Here is a 19,308-nt window from a genome sequence, read left to right as displayed (position 1 = left end):
ATTTTTCATTGCACAAATTGTCAGGGTATACTGATAAAGAATGCTCTTTGTGCCTAAAGCCAGTATAAGGAGTTTACTGCTCAAATATGGAGCAGCAACGAAAGTGTGCAACAAATCTGGCCTTGGGTGCGTCATTCAAGGTTGAGGAGACCCACTGTAAAGCTATGACCTTAGAAACATGCAAGTCACAGTGTCTCAACAAAAAAGCTCTTTTGATGAAGTTGCCATAGTAAAAGCACTCAAAGTTCTAAGCTTGGCTGCTTGCTTTGTAACAGTCTGGAATCTTAATATTCACTTGAACATACTTTGTGCATCCTTGAGAGCTTTACGTTTGGAAAGTTAAGATGCTAGAGATTCTTGAAGTGCCATACAGGTGAAACACTGCATATCTGTGCAGAATATAAGAATGTGCCTTTGCTTCTGTTAGTGGCTGTGTTCTTGTATTGAAGAGGGAGCAAGACACAGGTGTGGTGATGATGAACCTATTTTGTGCTTTTTTCCTACTGCTCTTCAGCATCTCTGTCACTCAAGGCAATATATCAGGTACAACTCTTCTAAAGTCTAGTCTTTATAAATGACATGCTCTGGCATCTTGCCATGATTAAACCACGTGTTTGTTGGATGCAGCATATTGATCCATGTCTATTTGTATTCCTCAACTTGCTTTTGAATCTGGGCCCCGTTTCCCAGAAGCAATTTAGTGTTTAGGTCACTTTAAATGAGATGGTGTTCACTGTGATACAAAGATCATCATTAAATGGTATGGAGTGTGTCACGATGTTTTTGAGAAACCTGGTCCATTGCTTACTGTAAAATGGATGAACTTTGTGAATGTCTCTGTACTAGAATACCAGTTGGAATCAGAGAGCCGGAGTCCATGTGAACAGCTGAGAGGTGTTGGAATAACTCAGCAGCAAGACCATGTTCCTCAGTGCTCAGAGGATGGGCGCTATAGGTCTCTGATGGAACCTAACAAATCCATCTTTTTAATCTTGTAATCTTGTTGGGCTATCCTGATTTAATAAATAATGCCCTTTTATCCAGTGAAGCACATGTCATTCAATGACCTGATTAATGTATGCCTATGTAGATATGTGCAGTGCAGTCACAGTGGGGAGTGTTGGTGTGTGAACGCAAATGGGACAGAAATTCTCGGAAGCCGACAGAATGGATCTGTAGTGTATTGTGAGTGTTTTAAATTTTTAGTTTATTTCAAAGAGAATCCTAAAAATCTACAATTGTCTCATGTAAAAAGAGCTCACTGTGCTTACGACCAAATTTGTAGCTTTACTCTCCCCATTTTCTTTCGCATGTGGGTACGGCTGTGTTCACAACACTGAACCTACGCGGCTGCTTGCAGGTCTGACACCGTGCCAGCTTCAGAGACTGAAGGCACTACAGAGCGGCGACGCTGCGCTGGTGCCGCAGTGTTTGGACTCGGGAGAGTACCAGCCTGTACAGTGTGATCATGCCCTGGCCCAGTGCTGGTGTGTGGACCTGGACGGCATGGAGACCTATGGCACACGGCAGAAAGGCAAACCATCCCAGTGTGAGTGGGGTTCCATTTAGTTTCTTTACTGAGGGCAGTAGTTGAAATGACTGTTTAAGCTTTGCACCTTATTGAACAGGTATATATCATATATATATATGATACATATATATCATATATATGTATGAGTGGCATGTATTCATTATTAACATGGATAAATTACATGGTGCAAAGGTGATATTGGCACCAGCAGTCTGATGTAGGTTGATATAAAGTTACTCAATTTCTCAGCTTTTCAGATAATGTCAGTAACCTTTTGTTTCAGGTCCGGGTGTTTGCGAGGTCAGGGAACGTCGCCTTCTCCATGGTGTTGGAGAGGCCTCTCCACCACAATGCTCAGACGATGGGAGCTTCCTTCCTGTGCAGTGCAAGTTCATCAACACTACCAATATGATGGTTTTTGATCTTCTCCATGCCTTCAACAGGTGAGGAACCCCCTTCTGCATCAGCACCCAGAGTAAGAGCACTTAACATATCTCACAATTCATCAGCCAGACTTAGTAACTTGACAGATGCAGTTTTTTCGCGAACCATTTAGAAGTATGTTGCTACCTTTATTCTAAAAAAAGGGGTGCTGGATGACTGAACGCATGACAAAGATACGTTTCTTCAGATACAGTACCTCTCCACTAGGAAGCACTAGAGTTTCATATTAAAGTTCTTCCACGGAGCCTGGAAGTTATGTGCCTTAACACTGGGAATCCAGCTTCTGCTTCCTCCGCTGAAAGCTGATTCTTCAGTGAAAAGAACATATTTAGGGAACTGGGTGTAGTATGGGTTATGTTTCAGATGCATGGGCTGCTATTGTTATAACCTTTTCCTGACTTTTAGTTTAATTTGACCATTGATGGTAATCTAAGGAATTGTTTGCATTAGCTGCTTTGGATTTCTCCTCTGTGCTTTTTTCGTTATGACAGACAGTTGTTGGTCTATTAACTTAGACTTTTTTCCTCTTATCATCAGTCTATCAAAATAAAAAACAAAATTACAGGAAAAGCTTGGTGGATTCCAGGAATAATGTGCGGTCGAGATTACACAAGTCATGGGCTCATAATTAGAGAATGTAGACAGAAAGACACTGTGAAAGCTAGTGAAAAGCTAAACTTAAATGTGAGGTAATGATTGAGTTAAAGACTGTTTTGCAGTTTTGTTTTGCACTTCACAACATACTCAAGCATGAGGAGATGGTTTGAGATTTAAGACAAGCCTTCTAGCTCTCTGAGGCCTTCACTAGCCTGCCTTGTCCAAGTTGCCAGTGTTTTTGATTGAGTTTTAACCTGCACCTGTGTATCTCAGACTTCCAGAGGTGTTCCAGACATTCAGTGATTTTAGAAAAGCTTTCCCTGAGCTCTCCAGCTACTGCTACTGTGCGGACACCCGAGGCAGAGAGCTACCCAGCACTGGTGAGAGGATAGTGGGTTCATTAGTTCAATGGCGTTACACTGACTCTGCTAGAATAGAATGTCTGACATTGCCTGTTTAAAAAGAAAAGTCAAATACTTAATGTTGCTCCACATGTGGGCCATTAAAAGAAGATCCAGATTATTGCATTGTTCAGCCATCTCCCCAGACTTTGCATACTTAGACATTTATGCTACCTGGAGTGAGTGACTGCACCCAGTCTGAAATTTCTCTACTGTGCAGGAGTGGAGCTGCTTCTGGATGAGGTGTATGACACAGCATTTTCCAGTCTGGATGCTGGTAGTTCCTTCTCCCAGTCCAACATGTACCGCATTCTGCAGAGGAGATACCTCGCTCTCCAACTGGCTTTCAGTGGGCGATTTAGATGTGAGTTTGTGCTGTGTACCTGTTAATCACTCATTCACGCAATGCATCAATAAATCATAGTTCCAAAATGTGTGGTGCTGATAGGGATATTGTGTGATGTTTAAGGGTTGTCTTACAGACTTGTCCTATTTTTATGTCATAGGTCCTAGTCCTTGTGAAAGTGAGCGGTCTGCCAGCTCCAAGGCAGGTAATGTTTTTGTGCCCACGTGTGATGCCCGAGGTGAGTACATACCAACACAGTGCCAGGCTGGCGGGCAGTGTTGGTGCGTGGACTCTGCTGGCAAAGAGATCTTTGGGAGCCGTCAGCAAGGAGTTCCAGACTGCAGTGAGTTGGACATAAAACAGGGCCCCCCTTGTTTTGCTCATTGGCACCATGTTGAGCCTTTCCTTGTTGTAAGGGCTCATTTGAACTGTAGGCAGACATATACTGTATGTTCGACTTTATTACTCACCATTCACTGTTTGGCAATAGTTTCCCCAAACTTTGACACTGTGGTAGTGGTGGGTTACATAACTTAATTGCTCATTACTACAGTGCAGCAGTTTATCATGGTAGCAAACTTTAACCAGCAATGGAACTTTTTATTTTGTTGTTAATGAAACCAAACAGTAAGGAACTTACGCAAAATCTCATTTATTGTACAAATGTTCAGATGATATAATTATATAATGACATGTACAGTGACGTCATTAGAGTGTCATCTAATGCTTAGGCCAGCTAAAGTTTTGTTTTTCTTTTTCAAAGCATTTGTCATGGAGTGCTGTACGTCTAAACTAAGGGATATTTGATGTATAGGTGCCGGAGTAAGAGACTGCCGCTCTAAGAGGAGGCAAGCACTCTCCAAACTTTTTTATGGTCCAGCTGGACACTTCAGCCAGAACGACGTGTTCTCAACATCTCAGGCCAACGCACAAAAAGATGTCTTTCCTCTTCCTTCATGCAGCCCAGAATTCCAAGAGCTCTTGGCCAACTCTGGTCTCACCAGATTCTTGTCAGAATTAGATCACTCAGGTGTTGGGGATGTTGTGGCAGAACTTATTCAGGGAATGTTCCCAACAGGAGCTCTTGCTCTGAAAGCTCTGTCCCTCACCACTAACCCAAAAAGGTTCCAGGAGAACCTATTTGGAGGCAAGTTCTTGAAGAACGCCGGAAATTTTAACTTTACTGGTACTGTTGGTACTAGGGGAACATTAAGTTTCAGTCAAACTTTCAGCCAGGTTGGCTTAACCCAGGGCAGTGTGGACTTGAAAGAGCTGACCAAGATCTTATCAAATGGTTCTGTTAGTCTGAATCTGGACCAGGAGATCTCTGACGTGTATGGCCGCATTGTTAACCTTAAACGTAATAGAGACTTAATCAAGGTTATTGTAGCAACCTTGGAGAATGAGCAATTTTTTACCATGCTACGAGTGGCCATCACCTTGCTTAAGGCAGAAGATAGCACCCAGCTGGGACCACTTTTTCAGACAGTGTTCCAGACTTTTGAGGCTTCTGATTCAATTGTTTCCTCACCATATGTGCCCCAGTGCACTGAAGATGGCCAATACCAAGAAGTCCAGTGCCAGGGCCTTGAATGCTGGTGTGTTAACTCCCAAGGAATGGAGGTTGTGGGCTCTCGTTCCTCTGGGAATAGACCGAGCTGCCCATCCCAGTGTGAGAAGGAGCGCATGATGGCCATAGCAGTCAAAGCTAGCAGTTCAGCAGGCTCTGAGGTCTTTATCCCTAAATGTGAAGAAGATGGAGAATATGTGCCTCTGCAGTGCCTTGGAAAGAACTGCTTTTGCATAGGCCGCACTGGAGCTAGTTTCAACACATTGCGCTCTGGAGCCACTCTACAGTGTGAGTAGTCACTCTGATACTGACTTCGGGGGCTGGTGTGACCAAGTCGCTTGCAGTGAACATCTAGGACAGTATATGCAAAGTAACTTACAGACTCATCTCTTTATATGGGCTTTCCTAGACATAGGCATGTCAGCTATGATGTGTTCATCGAAGAATGGTATTACAGTACATTTTGAGAGAAGCAGCTCTTTTCCCTCCACAGCGCTTTGATGTAAAAGGATATAATTATTACTTATGAAGATTAAGCACTTCTCTTACTTTCCCTAGATGGTTAAATTGAAGATGTAAGCTCGACAGAACATCTACTTAAATATGTGACTGTTTTAAGTCATATGCATGTCTGTCTCTCTGTCTCACTCCCTCTTTCTCTCTGTATCTACATTCATATATACGTATACATACATATTATTCTTTCCCGTTCTTCCCAAAGAGAAAAGATGATAGGTGAAGAATTTGCCAACCTAAAATAAAATATATGCTAAACTAGAACTCTGATGTGCTATTGACATTAATAATAGCTTATTATGTGGTTGTGATTCCTCTCCAGGTCCATCTAATTGCCAGATTACTGCATCCCAGTATTTCCTGAACACAGTTCATTCCGTTCTGGCCGGTCCTGCTTCCATATCACAGCTTTCTGGTGTCTATATCCCTCGCTGCACTTCGGATGGTGGCTGGCACCAGATACAATGTGATGGCCCTTCTGAAAAAGCCTTTGAGTTCTATGATGAATGGAATCAAATCAACAATAATGGAAAACAGCTGCCTGTTTTGGAACTCCTTGCAATTCTGCAAGAATATGCAAAAGATCCAAAAGCAATGGCATCTTTCAGTGGCTTCCTTTCTGCCTTATTCCAGGCTAGACACCAGAAAGTATTCCCAGTTTTGGCAAAGTTTGAAACATTTTCAGAAATTTCATCTGAAATCCTAGATGGGAATACTGAAGTCATATCTGGGCCATCTGTTTTCCTGAACCCCCTCTCCTTATGGAGGCTACTCAGAAGGGACAGTGAGCAGTATCCAGGCCCATTCTCAGATTTCAGTGCTCCTCTGGGTCACTTTAACCTGCGCCGCTGCTGGTGTGTTGACCAGAAAGGGGGCATGGTGTCAGACTCCAAAGCTGCAATCAACCAGGTCCCAAAATGTGAGCAAAACTGCTTTGTCATCTATTCTGACGCACGTATGACGTTTTTGCCACGGCGCATTGCCTGTGTCCACATGATCGGTGTCCCGAGTACTGTATGTCACTTCCTGAAGTTAGTCATGTGCACTTTTGTGTTTGTTCCTCAGGTCCAGGGTCATGTTCTCTGGTGCGTGGTCAGGTTGATTCCTTCCTGACAGAGGCAGAGACGCTGATCTCTGTCTCCAACAGCTCTCATGTGCCCGTGGGCTACAGCTTCCTCCTGGCCGAGAGCGTCGGGCTCACGGCCGATGAGCTACAGCAGGCCTTCAGTCCTAGCTTTCAGCTTGCCGAGCTGCTGCAGGGCAGCACAGGCTCGGCCCTGCGCCTCGCCGCACACTCCAGTACGCTGCTCTTGCTTTGCTGGCTCTTCCGCCTTACTCCATGACATCCACCACCCACTGTGTCGTCATAACTGTACGGCTGGATTCTAACTGATCATCAGTGATGTGGTTTTACTCATCATCGTCAGCATATTAAAACATTGCATGGCAAAACTTGTTATTGTCATTAGTTGTTGTCAAAACTTTTTTTTTAAAACTAGCTGTTCCTTGCTTAGTCTGAGAGTAGTCATAAGCCATAAATTGGTTCTGATTGCTACCAAGCATAATGACATACCATAACTAAGAGGACTGAATGCCTTCTTTCCTACAGCTCTTCATTTCTACTGGCAGAGCAGCCTAATGGCAAGTGAAAGACACAGAGAGAGTCTAGTGCTTGGCTACCAGCCCTACCGCCCACAGTGTGATGCCCGGGGCCAGTGGTTGCCTGCTCAGTGTCATGCCAGCACAGGTGAAGCAAGGCTGCCTGGAGTCCCCGGCAGTTCACCGTTAACCCACTTAACTGTTTTTATCATTCTGATATAATTTATAACTTATGAGTCCTTTTCCTGTCTGGGTTCTGTCTTTAATGTTCCTAACTGGAACACCAACTGTGGAAAATCCTGGAGTATAATCCAGGAAGTAATGACATTTTGTAACTTTTGCCAAAGAAAAGGCCAATTCCAGCATTGTGGCGCTGGAAGTCCACATCATACTCCTGCCTGAAAATCTTGGCTGTTTCGAATATGGACGTTAATGTTTACTATACGTCGAGGTGCTCTTTTCCCTGCAGGTTACTGTTGGTGTGTGGACGAAGAGGGAAGATACATCACTGGCTCTCTCAGTGCTCGTGCTGTTCAGCCCAGACAATGTAAACACATATTAATCTGGTTTCCTAATTTGTGATGCTGTTTGTGAGCTGCCATTTCGAGGTTTAAAGTATGTTGTGGAATGGTTTAAACGTGTGGTGACAGAGACTTCGGCTTGCCCGGTGTCCTGGTGAGGGCCAGTGTCTGTAGAGGTTTACGTGTTGCGGCACGTAGCTGTGCCAAAGAACCCGGAGCAGTTTTAAGCTCTTGCTGTTTTGGTTGCAGTAGGACTTTTTTATTCTTTTGTAATTATGTTCAAATGACTTTTGTTTGAATTGGTATTATGCTCATGTTTATACACTAAGCATCTGTGTGTTATAAATTTGTAATGATTATAATGGATTTTTTAATCACTTTGTTTTTGGCTGTTTTTCAGGCCAAACTCCATGCCAGAGATTGCAAGCCCACTCCGTTATTTCTGACTGGAATTTTTCCTACAGCCCGTCTTGTGATGAGGCAAGTTTGATTTTTACCTGAATGGTTGTGTTCATTTATAAACCTACACTACTACTATGAACATTTCATGCTCCTACAAATGTGTGTGTGTGTTTGTGTGTGTAGGACGGTGGGTTTTCTGTACTCCAGAGGCATGGGGCAGGCAGTGCTGTGGCCTCGTGTGTTAGTCCTGTTACTGGACAGGCCATTCAGCTGGCTACCCTTAATCCCACAGGAGACCTTGAATGTAAACCATTCAATTATTCATCCATTCAGTAGCAGAAGAAATATGCTTTTACAGTAGCATATATGAGTATGGTGTTTTTCACAACTTGTATGAGTTAATTAATAATATCTCATTCAGTGTGTTAAAGGAAATGTGACTATAATTTGAGTTTTTCTCTGTTAAAAGAAAGTCCATGTTGACATAGGACATGGGTTCAAAGCATGAAATCTGCTTTGTTTTATAAGCTTAAGTGCAGTAAGGCTGTGTTTACTGCTGTGTGTCAGGACTGTGTTTACTGCTGAGTTTACTGCTGTGTGTCAGTACTGTGTTTACTGCTGTATGTCAGGACTGTGTTTATTACTGAGTGTCAGGACTGTGTTTACTGCTGAGTTCACTGCTGTGTATCAGGACTGTGTTTACTGCTGTGTGTCAGGACTGTGTTTACTGTTGTATGTCAGGGCTGTGTTTACTACTGTGAGTCAGGGCAGTGTTGTGATTCGTAGGCCCTGGCTGGTGTGCTCTTCAGAAGAAGCGAACGGCTGAGCGGGAGGACGGCGTGGGCTATGAGCCCGAATGTGTGCAGGCCGGACAGCAATTCTCGCCTCAGCAGTGCGATGAGGTTTACTGCTGGTGTGTTTCTGAGAACGGTCGTGAGCTTCCGTCCACACGCAGACTCCGGAGCTCAGGGAAAACACCCTCCTGCGACAGTAGGCGAATTGCACTACTCCCTTTTAGACTCTCTCGTGCCTCATCAAGAGCTGGCTGTATTCAGACATCTGCATGTAAATTTGTGCTTAGCTCCGCAGTGTCCGCTCCCCTTCGGAGACTCCATTTCCCACGGTGCCATTCTCTGTGGAAAAGTAAGTGAGAGTGTGGAGCAGAGGCAACGCTGTGAGGTTTTGTGTCATCAGGGTTATGCCAGCGCCCTTCCTGTGGACAGCTTCATGTGTGACACTGTGAGGAAGACGTGGCTGAGCGATGCGCCTCTCTCTTATGCCTGCCAAAGTAAATACACACACAGATGTATATAAATATCATATATATATATATATATATATATATATATATATCCTTTTGTCTTGGTTGCTTTTAGGATGCAATGGTGTTTGTCGTTGGTGAGTGTGCAAAATCATGCTTGTGTGTGTGTGCGTGTGTCAGGAGTTCAGCTGCTGCAGACTGCGCAGGCACCCGTGGTGTTGCAGCTGTCATTAGTGGAAACTCAGCAGGGCTGCCATGCTCAGAGCTCTGCACTGCAGGCCTCACTCCTACATGACATGAGAGCAGCAGGAGTCTGCAGCCTACAGGTACTCTCCTCCCCTTCTCCTCTATACTCACTATACTCTCCACTTTATAATCTTTGTTATACTCACTATAGCCCTCCTACACTCACTATACTCCAGTAGCTATTGCCCAGTATACTCTATTCTCCTGTGCTCACCATTCCTTTCTCACTGTACTCACTACCCATATTCACTATATTCTCCTCCACTATACTCGGTATACTCTCTCTGTACACTCACTGCACTGTCCTGTTCCATATTCCACTGTACTCCACTGCATTTCTTAGAAAATGTCAAACAAGCACTTGTGTGTTTGTGCTCTCGTGTGTGGTTTAGCTGTCTCCAGATCAACACAGCTCTTTGTCGCTTTGTGATGAGTCCTCAGTCTCTCTGGAGTGTGTGAATGAGCAAAGCCTCACTGCCTACATCACTTTTAAAGCCCGTCTCAGTGACCTTCCAGTGCACGCCCTGCCTGATCTCCACGACGTTGGTACCAGCAACATCATCCGCAATTATTCCTCTGTTATATGCTGTCACTGCTTAGTCATTCATTCATTTTCTTTTTATATCAAAAATTTGGCCACATATCGAAGAAGAAAACATTTCTGTCACAAGCAGGTTTTAAAAATTGAAGACGCCACTTAGCAGATGGTTCATTGTTGTGAAATTAAATGCGCTCAGATGACGCCTGGGCTGACACTAATGTGGTGTGTGTGTGTGTGTGTGTGTGTGTGTGTGTGTGTGTTCAGACACGGTGCTCAGTAGTGAGAACATGCTGGATGGCGTGATGAAGATCATCGGGAGCGGGGCATACCAGTCAGTGTTTGTCTCTGAGCGTTCAACGGCCTTCTCCTCGCCCACCTCCTTTGGCTGCTCCGCGGGCTACCAGCAGCTTCCGGACTCCTCTGGGTGTGGTAAGTGGCCTCCTCCGCCCCCCTCTCTCCTAATCATAGGTCTGCTCTGGGTAATGAAAGGGAAACGTTTGATTTGGCTCAGTGTGGCCAGTTTTTTGGTTTTTTTTACACGTATATTTGTGTGTATGTGCTGGAGGGCCTTCATAGCTAGATTATAGTTTAGCCTGCTTGTTTAGTCAGTAGTCATCGAAACAGGGAAAGTCGAAGGGAAATTAGAAATGTGTTGGGTTTTTTTTTCTTGTTGTTTTTTTTGCGGGTGTGAATGTTTTAACTTCACACATCTCTTTCTTTCTCGTTCTCTCTCTCTTTCTCTCTCTCTCTGCCTCCTCCCTCCCGTTCTCTCTGTCTCTCCAGTGGTGTGTCCAGCTGGGTCTTTCTCCAGCAGAGGCAGGTGCGAGGCGTGTCCGCCGGGCTCCTACCAGGCTGAGGCAGGGCAGGACCTGTGCTCTATCTGTCCCTCGGGCACCTCCACAGCTGCCTCAGGAGCCTTCAGCCTTTCACACTGTGAGTGGCTGTCAGACCCTGCCCTAGTGGCCTCATAGTTCACGCTCAGCTGGTTTATCAAGCAGAGAGGAATATGGACCTCTGGCTGTGAGGCCAAGTTGTTTTGAATTGCTTCATTAATGGTAAAACATTCATGCAATTAATATGAATATTCACTCTTTAAAACTCCCCTTTGATTTATAGAAATGTGATTTTTTTTTTTTTTTTTGGTCTGGGTTCTACTTCTGACGTTCATGTTCATTCATACTCTCAGGTGTATCAAAGTGTCAGCAGAGCCGGCTGATCTGTACTGAGAAAGGAGATTTCCTTTCAGCCCAAAAGCACTTCTTGTCTGGGAGGTGGCTGTGCGTCACTCTGCAGGGCGACGAACTCTCATGGACAGCTGCAGATGAGCCAATCACTGTGGAGCAATGCCAAAGTGAGACATACAAAATAGACTTAAAGATCTAGAATTAAACTGAGCTCTGGTGAATGTCATAAGTAATTTTTCATAAATAAACTTTATATATAGACTTCAGCTGAAAAGACAAATTAATGTCTTATATTTGTAATACCTTAAATAAGATGTGTGTGTGTGTGTGTGTGTGTGTGTTCCTATATGAGCAGTGCTGGAAAAATTTGAGGCTCTTGCAGCTTCCTCCTTGCTGCTGGACTCTATGGATGCTGTGGTACTGCACTCTGATTCCTCACCACTGCCAATGGATGTCCAGCTCAGGCAGTGTGTGCTTGGTGAGTGTGTGCGTGTGTGTGTGTGTGTGTGTGTGTGTGTGTGTGTGTGTCTGTACGCATGCGCGCACGCAACTAAATTCCCTCAACAACGTTTGTTTGTCTCTTGATCTTCTCTAGACTGCGCCAGGGACAATTCATGCCAGCATGTGGCGGCTTTCCGTGAGGCAGACCGAACCATCTGTGACTTCTACAGCACGAGCACAGCCAATGTTCAATGCAGTGCCACGCAACAAGTAATATGTTCATTTCCTTCATTGTTCTCACTGTAGGTGATGCAGTTCTCTGCATTGCATCACTTCCTAGATCTCCACTCTCGACATTTTGATCTCTTTGTCAGGCACGTGATGGAAATGTTTGTTGTGTTCTTAATCTCGTTCTTTGAACAAGCATTAGAAAAAATGTCTCCAAGCAGATGGATGTGTACTGAATCACAAGCTGCTACACTTGAAATTGATTTAGTGTGATCCTTTGGCTGTTTTGCATTCTTTTGACCTTGTATAACACTGGATGAGTAGCACTAAGTATGACCTAGAATAGACACACAATTCTGAAAGTATTAGGCATTAAAGGAAACATCTGGAAACAAATGACGAACACTAACCATTGATTGTCTAGATTTGACTCTCAAACAGTGAGCATTCATAGAAATGCTCAAGCAGTGTTTGACTTTGGACATTCTTTTGGAGTGGTGGTGAAAGAGTGCCAAGTGAGGTCATGCCATCTGACAGTAATGCGACTTTTTCCGCGCAATGGTATATTTGGCATTTCAGAGCAAAGGGTTTTTGGGAAATGAAGAAGCTGATACCTTCCAGACTCTGAGCTGTTTGCTAAAAGTGAAAGTTGGAGCGAAACCCGATCTGACCGTGCTTAGAAAGAAAGGTAAGTAAAAGGGCCTGGATGGCTCTTCCCCAATACAATATTAATGCTAGCTTGTCCCAGTAATACATCATTAGCCATTTCATGGTAAGGGCAGCATGCTACAGGCACCTGGGCAGAGAGAATCAGGGCCATTGGGAATGCAAGGAGCTGAAAATTTTGCTTTTGTCATAACTATTACCAAGGTGAATTTGTTTTATATCAAATTGAAAGTTAAATTAGCTCATTTACCTCAAGATTATAAGGTTAATGACACTGTGATTTGATTGATAGGTTCGCATATAATGTAAATAGGTCATGTTTGAGCTACGTGCTTAGATAAATAGCATTAAGACACCTTGCTTGGAATAGCCATCCCCCCCCCCCCCCCCCGCTTTACTGCCCTAAAGCAACTTGGAAGGATTTGCGTGTTAGGACCAAAATCTCAAGAACTTTCCTTTTCCCCCCATTCTTCCTCCCATGCATCACTGCTCCCTCCAAAGGTCACGAGTTCAACACAGCAGGCGAGAAGAACTTTGACAGGCTGAGTTTTCACAAAGCAAGCTCTGGCGTGTACCGGACCCTCGTGTTCCAATCCCCGGCGGCTTCTCTGGCTAACGCCCACCGCTTCTGCGCAGACGCTTGCAGCCAGGAGAGCTGCTGTGATGGCTTCGTCCTCAACCAGAATGTCCTCAGCGGAGGTCGGGTCTGGTTTCACCTTAAACTACAACCACAGGGATGTCAAAGTTCATATGCATTCCTTTCTCATCTCCCTCCAGCCTTGCATGTAAAGGTTAATATGGCTTGAGGACTGAGCGGTTTGTTGGCTTCCCGTGTGGTGGACGGCAGGTTCTGTGATGTGTGGTCTGCTGAGCGTCCCTGCTGTGCTGCAGTGCAGTGAAGGGGACTGGGACGTGGCCGCGGTCGCCCCCTCCAGCCGCACATGTGGAGCCGGACTGAAATACGACAAGCAGCGGAAGCGCTTCACCTTCGAATTGGGTGGACAGAACTTTACCGTCAGTAAGGCAACAGAAGCATCCCGTGCAGTTTGTATCTAAGCACCTAGCACACTTCTGTGCTCATTAGTATGTAGTCTGTTTAGTTCTTTCTTTTAGGTTGGGTTTGGAGCATGTGGTTGCAAACCCCACCAGTCCACCACATACCCACAGCTTGCACAGTATGAGTACTGTTTTGTTAATGAGAGCAATGTTGGGTTCATCTTTTGCCCTCTTCCAGCTGATGCAGCTTTACCCACATCAAGCAAAAATAAAACTGATTACCAAACCACTGTCGTCGGCTTCCAACGGATCTACCTCTGGACAGGTGAGAACAAAACCCAACAGCACCTCACCTATCACATAGGCAGTGCTGTAATCTACAGTACTTCCATGTTTGCCTTAGTAGTAAAACAGCCATGTCTTCTGTAGAGTCAGATATGAGCTCTCGGCCAAAGGCTGAGGGAGCCTGTAAAGCAGCAGTTCTTCTGGAAGCTCCTGAACTCTCTGGTATGACACTTTCCAGAACTCACTGTCTAGTATAACACTTTCCAGAACTCACTCTCTCTGGTATGACACTTTCCAGAACTCACTGTCTAGTATAACACTTTCCAGAACTCACTCTCTCTGGTATGACACTTTCCAGAACTCACTCTCTCTGGTATGACACTTTCCCCTCACTCACTCTGTCTGGTATGACACTTTCTAGAACTCTCTCTGGTAAGACACTTTCCACAAACTCACTCTCTCTGAAACTCACCCTCTGTGTTATGACATTTCCAAGCCTTTTATCCTTTACCTTACCTTTTAAATGAGTTGATATCAACATGGTTGATTCAATACATCCATAAAGTGTATGTTATAGTATATTTTACTTTTCCTTGGCAAGTCTGCAAGAAGGACATTAAATAGTCATGGTCTTAGTTTTGTTGTAGTCTCCAGCCTTGCAGACTTGGTGAAGAAGTCCTTTGATGTCCTGGACAGCAGTGATGTAACGACTGACTCAGCAAAGAACACGTCCAGCCAAAAGCACTGGCTCTTTAAACACCAGTTCACTTCAGAAAGGGCCCAGCTCTGGTGTCTCCAACGTAAGACAAAATCCTTGTTAAAAAAACAAAGAGCTTTTGTAAGGACTGTGATGTAAGAACTTGTAAGAACTGAGATTCAATTGAGACTATGTGTGTGTGTGTATGTGCATGCGTGGATGTATGCATGGTCATGTGCATGTGTGTATCAGGCTGCAGGGAAGAGGATCTGTGCCACGTGGCTGACCTTCGAGATGAGGGCCCTATGTATTTTGCATGCATGCTGTATCCTGACACCCGTGTGTGTGGGGCTTATGATAAACCTCTGAGACAGGCCTGCAGTCTGGTGCTGCCTCAGGAGCTACACACTGCCCACCAGAAGAAGGGTGAGTCCAACGCTCATTCCTACCTGCTGCATTAAACTACAGCGCACCCGTGCCTCTCTCCAGTACTACAGTTTCCAAGGTAACTGCTCATTTATGATTTAAACAGGACCAATATGTGAATCCTTCCCCACAGCATCTGCATTAGTTTATTAGTTTGAACAAATTTGTACAGAATTTAAAACAGCAGTTCCTCCTCTCAGACCTCTCCCTGGAAATAATGCTGCCGTCTGTGAGAAAGTCTGTGGCCTATAACCCTAAAGACGTAGCATTCTCCATTAATCATATTGTGCAAGCATCACATCCACAGTCAATAGTGCACAAGCACCACGGGACACCAGTATGGCGGCATTTTAATAATGAATCCAATAACTCAGGCTTTCGCTCCTCTCTCCAAGTAATAGCGATACTGTCCTCTCCCTCTTGTGTTTTGATTATCTTATTTTGGTGCTTGTTGATCTTAGCAAGTATCCGAGAGTTTAGAGGACTTCAGGGTTTGCACAGCTGGGGCTGTATTGCTTGCAGGTCCCAGCAGTGACTGAAGAGAGAGGATGTGGCAAGAACAGACATCTGAACAGATGATTTAAGTTTATTTATTTGTGCCTACACAGACTGAGTGGGTGAGTTGTGGTGAATATGAGATGCTGATGACTTTGTGCGGTGAAAATGAGTTTCTGGGGTGTTGCTGCTTAACCAGCAGCCCCGCTGACCTGCTGGAGTGTGTGTGCGGGTGTGCTGGCAAAACCAGTAAAGCCAAGTATGTATTTGTGAAGTCACATTACGTGACAATCCCTTGTTTAAATACGACATATAATGCTATAACAAGTAAATGTAATGTAGTTCTGGCACATGAACAGAATAGCCCATTTAACAGCAGACCTCCTAGTCCTTAAGTAACAGCTTGCATGCACACTGCTACCTGAATAAAGATAGCTAAAAGTAAAGCTGAAGCTGTCTGTATTTCTAAAATTGCATTCTCAAAAATCTTTTTAAAGCCTTACCTATCACGTTCCAGAAGTCTAGGCATTGATTAAATGTGGCTGGTCTGAATGTGTTAATGGAAAACATTCCAGTAGTGTTCTGGAAAGCTCTAGACAGTGGGACAGATGTTAAAATGAAGTCCGCCACGGCTTAGGTCCAACCCAAACGCTTCATCATCTGATGATGAATCACGTCTGTCTCAAACTGTTGCTCTGATTTATAATCCAAAAGGCATCTAAATTCATGTTGGGTTTCAACTTCAAGCAAAACTAGAAGAATTTTTCTGTGGCTTTGTTTGAGCTCAAATAGTTTAATAGCATAGTAAGATTACAGTTCCCTTCACTAACTCAAGTACATCACAAGAAGAACCAAAAGTGGTTAACTGATAAAGAAAGAAAAAACAGCCCAGATATAAGTTTTTGATTCAGGGAACGTTATTTTCAGGCACACTTAGGTTACATGTCTGACTTGTGGTCTCTGGTCTGACATGTTTCTGGTGTGGTCTGTAATTTATTTATCAGTATGCATGTTACTGTAATTTCCATCAGTAAAAAAAATAAGCCGTTTTCCCCTCCTTTATTTATTTATCTATTTATTTTTAAAACCTTTATCCCAGTATAAGGAAGCATTCGTTCAAATTTAGGGAAAAAACATGCCAGAATAACACTGGACAGCTATCAAGCTCCAAATAAATGCTCACATTGCTAGAATTTGTAATGGCTTTTCCTTGCGTTTTTGTGATGTCATGGTTCTCTTCGATGATCTCTTGATTTTGTCTGTGTGGTAAGAAAAATGAGCGCTCCATAAGGACGCATGGGCTGAATGGGCAGCTGGTTGGTAGCGGATTGCTCCTGCACGTGTGCAGTCGCAACTGGGCTCCAGGCACACGGGAGGCGTGTGGTGATGCGCTGCAGCACGCCTGATTTATAGCATCTGCACAGGCCTGCTAAGCTCTCTCGGGTCATTCTGTCTGGTATGCCTTCAAGTTTAATCTTCGGCGCAGATGTTCTGTTCTAGTAACTTTAAGGTAATTAGCAACCGGGTTCTGATTAACCCCAGATAGCAGTTAATAGGGGCCTTGTTTATGTATCTTGTGTTTAAAATAATATTCAGTCCCAGAGTATGAAGTGTGAATAAAGATATGTTTAAACATTTTGCCCTGTCCCTGATGTAAAAATCTTGAGGATGAAGAATGCCACACCTTTATACCAAGATTTTAATAGCCTGTCCTTTCCACTGCAGAGGGTGATATATTTTATTGCTCTGTTAAAATCTCCACAGCAGTAAGAAGCTAACATAAACTCCTAACATGTGGTCTTTCTGCTGTTGCTTATAATGTGTGTTAAATGATGTTTCCTGTGAGCAGAGCCGCTGCAGGGGGCTTCTTCCTGATGTCTAGCTGCTGAGTCAGCTTTAGGACCCTCTCCTCCCGAAACATCAAAGCCATTCTTCACAATTCCAGCACTTTTCCCCTGCACAAGCTTTATTACGACCTTTCTTCCTGCTGGGAAGCACAAATATCACCATGCCGACAGCCAAATCAGTGAAACCTTTATTAACTAATTGCTGGGATGGAGACTTTAATCTGAGACTTTTATGTTTATAGGAGTTTTCTTTGCAGATAAAAAGGGGCCAAATGTGATTTGGTATACTTTGTTGTTTTTCTTTTTGTCTCATCTTCTGTTCATATATTTATTTTGCATCTTGCAGTCTTTTTATAGTTAGAAAATTGCCTGACTTCTGCAGGCCTCTCTCTTGTTTAGATAAAGCCTCGCCTGGCTGTGGCCTGAAGTGTGCGCTTCATAATAAGATGTGTGTAAAAATTGTTTCCTGTCTAGGGTTGTTACATTACACATCACCCTGTTCATCTGCAGCCATTCTAATAGCGGCTTTATCTACAAGAACCTCTGGAAACCTTGGCGGTATCATATCTCTGATGTACCGATTAACCTTAGTCTCTACAGTTTTTAAAAACACTGGCTGGACTTTTCCACAGGATATCATCAGCTGTTTTACACAAAAATCCCTTTTTCTTCTCTTTGAGGAAATTATTGCAATCAACGTATCCCGTAACCATATATCCCAAACTGATATATGATATAGCAGTTCTTTCATCTTCTGACTTTAACTCATTATCGTGTAAAAGACTGTGCACTACTTAAATATGTTCAAGTGTTGTACAGCATTTAATGAATGGTTCTTGGAGGGAGCATAGGAAGGAGAAGAAACTGGTTCTCCTTGTCTCTCTTCAGTTGATCCAGCCTCTAGTGTGGAGAGCTTCTACAGCCGTGCGCCGTTTAAAAAGATGGTTTCTTATTCCGTGCGCAGCCGAGTCAGTGTGTCCAGCAAGCCCATTACTGAGGGGTAAGTCAGTCCTGAGTATCGCCTGAGAGGTACCACACAATGCTCCTGTTAAACACAGCTGGAGGAAAGCTGGCAGGATGAAACATGGTGCCCTTAAATGCTCACTCACACACTTTTTCTGTGTTTTGCCTCTCGTGGGTAGCGAAAGGCTTGAGCTCTGAAATGCATTTCATAACCCTTTAATCTGACATAATCTCAAATCACAACAAAAACCCATTGTAGACTCCGACCGCATATCCTTGGTTGTGGTTGGTTGAGGAACCCATGATGTGATTACTTCCTCTTAGCACTTTCCTGTTGATTTGTTGAACAGGTTTTTTGAATGTGAGAGGCGCTGTGATGAGGATCCTTGCTGTAGGGGAATTGGATACATAAAAGACACTGCAGCTCCTGGTAGGGGCATACTGTTGTTTTTATAGTATATTGCATCATGCCGTTGGTCATAACATCATTTAACTCTTTTGTCCAATAAGAGACTGCAGCTATATTAGTCTCTTTCTCCCTGTCTCCGTGTCTTCCTGTCTTGGGTCAGACGTGCTGTGTCTGACTCTGAATAGTCTGGGTATCCAGACATGTGGTGAGGATTTCGACACTAAGTGGAGAGTACAGGACTGCTCTTCCTCAGCAGTGCAGACAAGGCCTTACCCTTTCGGCTGGTATGAGAAGCCAGGTACATGTGTGTTCTGCTGTCTCAGTGTGCCAGCAGGCAGCCATGTGCGTGCTGTTCAGGCACAAACATATATATTCAGTATACTGCATATTTACAGTGAATGGCACGCTGCTGTCTGCCAGCATTGTGTTATACCAGCCTATGAGATGGCAGTTACCTGACCAGTAGTTCCTGTATTTGTAGTGAATCAGTGGACAGAAAGTCCAGGCATTTGCCCTTCCTTCGGACTTCGCTCTCCCTCACAGGCTGGTAAGAGGCACATGCATGTTTGTCTATGTTACATTATTAATTAGGAATATTTCATAATCAGGATCTGCTCTTTTTTATGTGCATTTAATCCTTACAATACCACTTAATTACACTGTTATTGTAAAATGCCCTTCATTATTATCGGTTTT

General features: G+C 44.0%; 1 protein-coding gene across 1 annotated transcript in view; it reads left to right on the top strand.

The window, feature by feature from the left end:
- The first annotated feature begins 86 nt into the window (after positions 1 to 86).
- The window catches only part of tg (thyroglobulin), a 31,851-nt gene continuing 12,629 nt past the window's right edge, over positions 87 to 19,308 (top strand). The window contains exons 1-33 of the mRNA XM_081696467.1: positions 87 to 156; positions 1,361 to 1,549; positions 1,815 to 1,974; positions 2,846 to 2,952; positions 3,194 to 3,337; positions 3,480 to 3,662; positions 4,134 to 5,177; positions 5,728 to 6,324; positions 6,471 to 6,704; positions 7,015 to 7,152; positions 7,474 to 7,551; positions 7,926 to 8,005; positions 8,111 to 8,231; positions 8,714 to 8,917; positions 9,009 to 9,215; positions 9,369 to 9,514; positions 9,827 to 9,980; positions 10,240 to 10,404; positions 10,759 to 10,908; positions 11,162 to 11,326; positions 11,515 to 11,637; positions 11,755 to 11,870; positions 12,408 to 12,516; positions 12,996 to 13,193; positions 13,342 to 13,512; positions 13,729 to 13,815; positions 13,920 to 13,997; positions 14,423 to 14,575; positions 14,725 to 14,898; positions 18,129 to 18,240; positions 18,554 to 18,633; positions 18,773 to 18,910; positions 19,094 to 19,159. Coding sequence (XP_081552593.1) covers positions 87 to 156; positions 1,361 to 1,549; positions 1,815 to 1,974; positions 2,846 to 2,952; positions 3,194 to 3,337; positions 3,480 to 3,662; positions 4,134 to 5,177; positions 5,728 to 6,324; positions 6,471 to 6,704; positions 7,015 to 7,152; positions 7,474 to 7,551; positions 7,926 to 8,005; positions 8,111 to 8,231; positions 8,714 to 8,917; positions 9,009 to 9,215; positions 9,369 to 9,514; positions 9,827 to 9,980; positions 10,240 to 10,404; positions 10,759 to 10,908; positions 11,162 to 11,326; positions 11,515 to 11,637; positions 11,755 to 11,870; positions 12,408 to 12,516; positions 12,996 to 13,193; positions 13,342 to 13,512; positions 13,729 to 13,815; positions 13,920 to 13,997; positions 14,423 to 14,575; positions 14,725 to 14,898; positions 18,129 to 18,240; positions 18,554 to 18,633; positions 18,773 to 18,910; positions 19,094 to 19,159 — 5,941 coding nt within the window. The remainder of the gene's footprint in view (positions 157 to 1,360; positions 1,550 to 1,814; positions 1,975 to 2,845; positions 2,953 to 3,193; positions 3,338 to 3,479; positions 3,663 to 4,133; positions 5,178 to 5,727; positions 6,325 to 6,470; positions 6,705 to 7,014; positions 7,153 to 7,473; positions 7,552 to 7,925; positions 8,006 to 8,110; positions 8,232 to 8,713; positions 8,918 to 9,008; positions 9,216 to 9,368; positions 9,515 to 9,826; positions 9,981 to 10,239; positions 10,405 to 10,758; positions 10,909 to 11,161; positions 11,327 to 11,514; positions 11,638 to 11,754; positions 11,871 to 12,407; positions 12,517 to 12,995; positions 13,194 to 13,341; positions 13,513 to 13,728; positions 13,816 to 13,919; positions 13,998 to 14,422; positions 14,576 to 14,724; positions 14,899 to 18,128; positions 18,241 to 18,553; positions 18,634 to 18,772; positions 18,911 to 19,093; positions 19,160 to 19,308) is intronic.

The sequence above is a fragment of the Electrophorus electricus genome, chromosome 14 (genome assembly GCF_041902795.1).
Source record: "Electrophorus electricus isolate QZ-2024a chromosome 14, ASM4190279v1, whole genome shotgun sequence".
Lineage (NCBI taxonomy): Eukaryota > Metazoa > Chordata > Actinopteri > Gymnotiformes > Gymnotidae > Electrophorus > Electrophorus electricus.
This window is presented reverse-complemented; position numbering and strand designations above follow the sequence as displayed.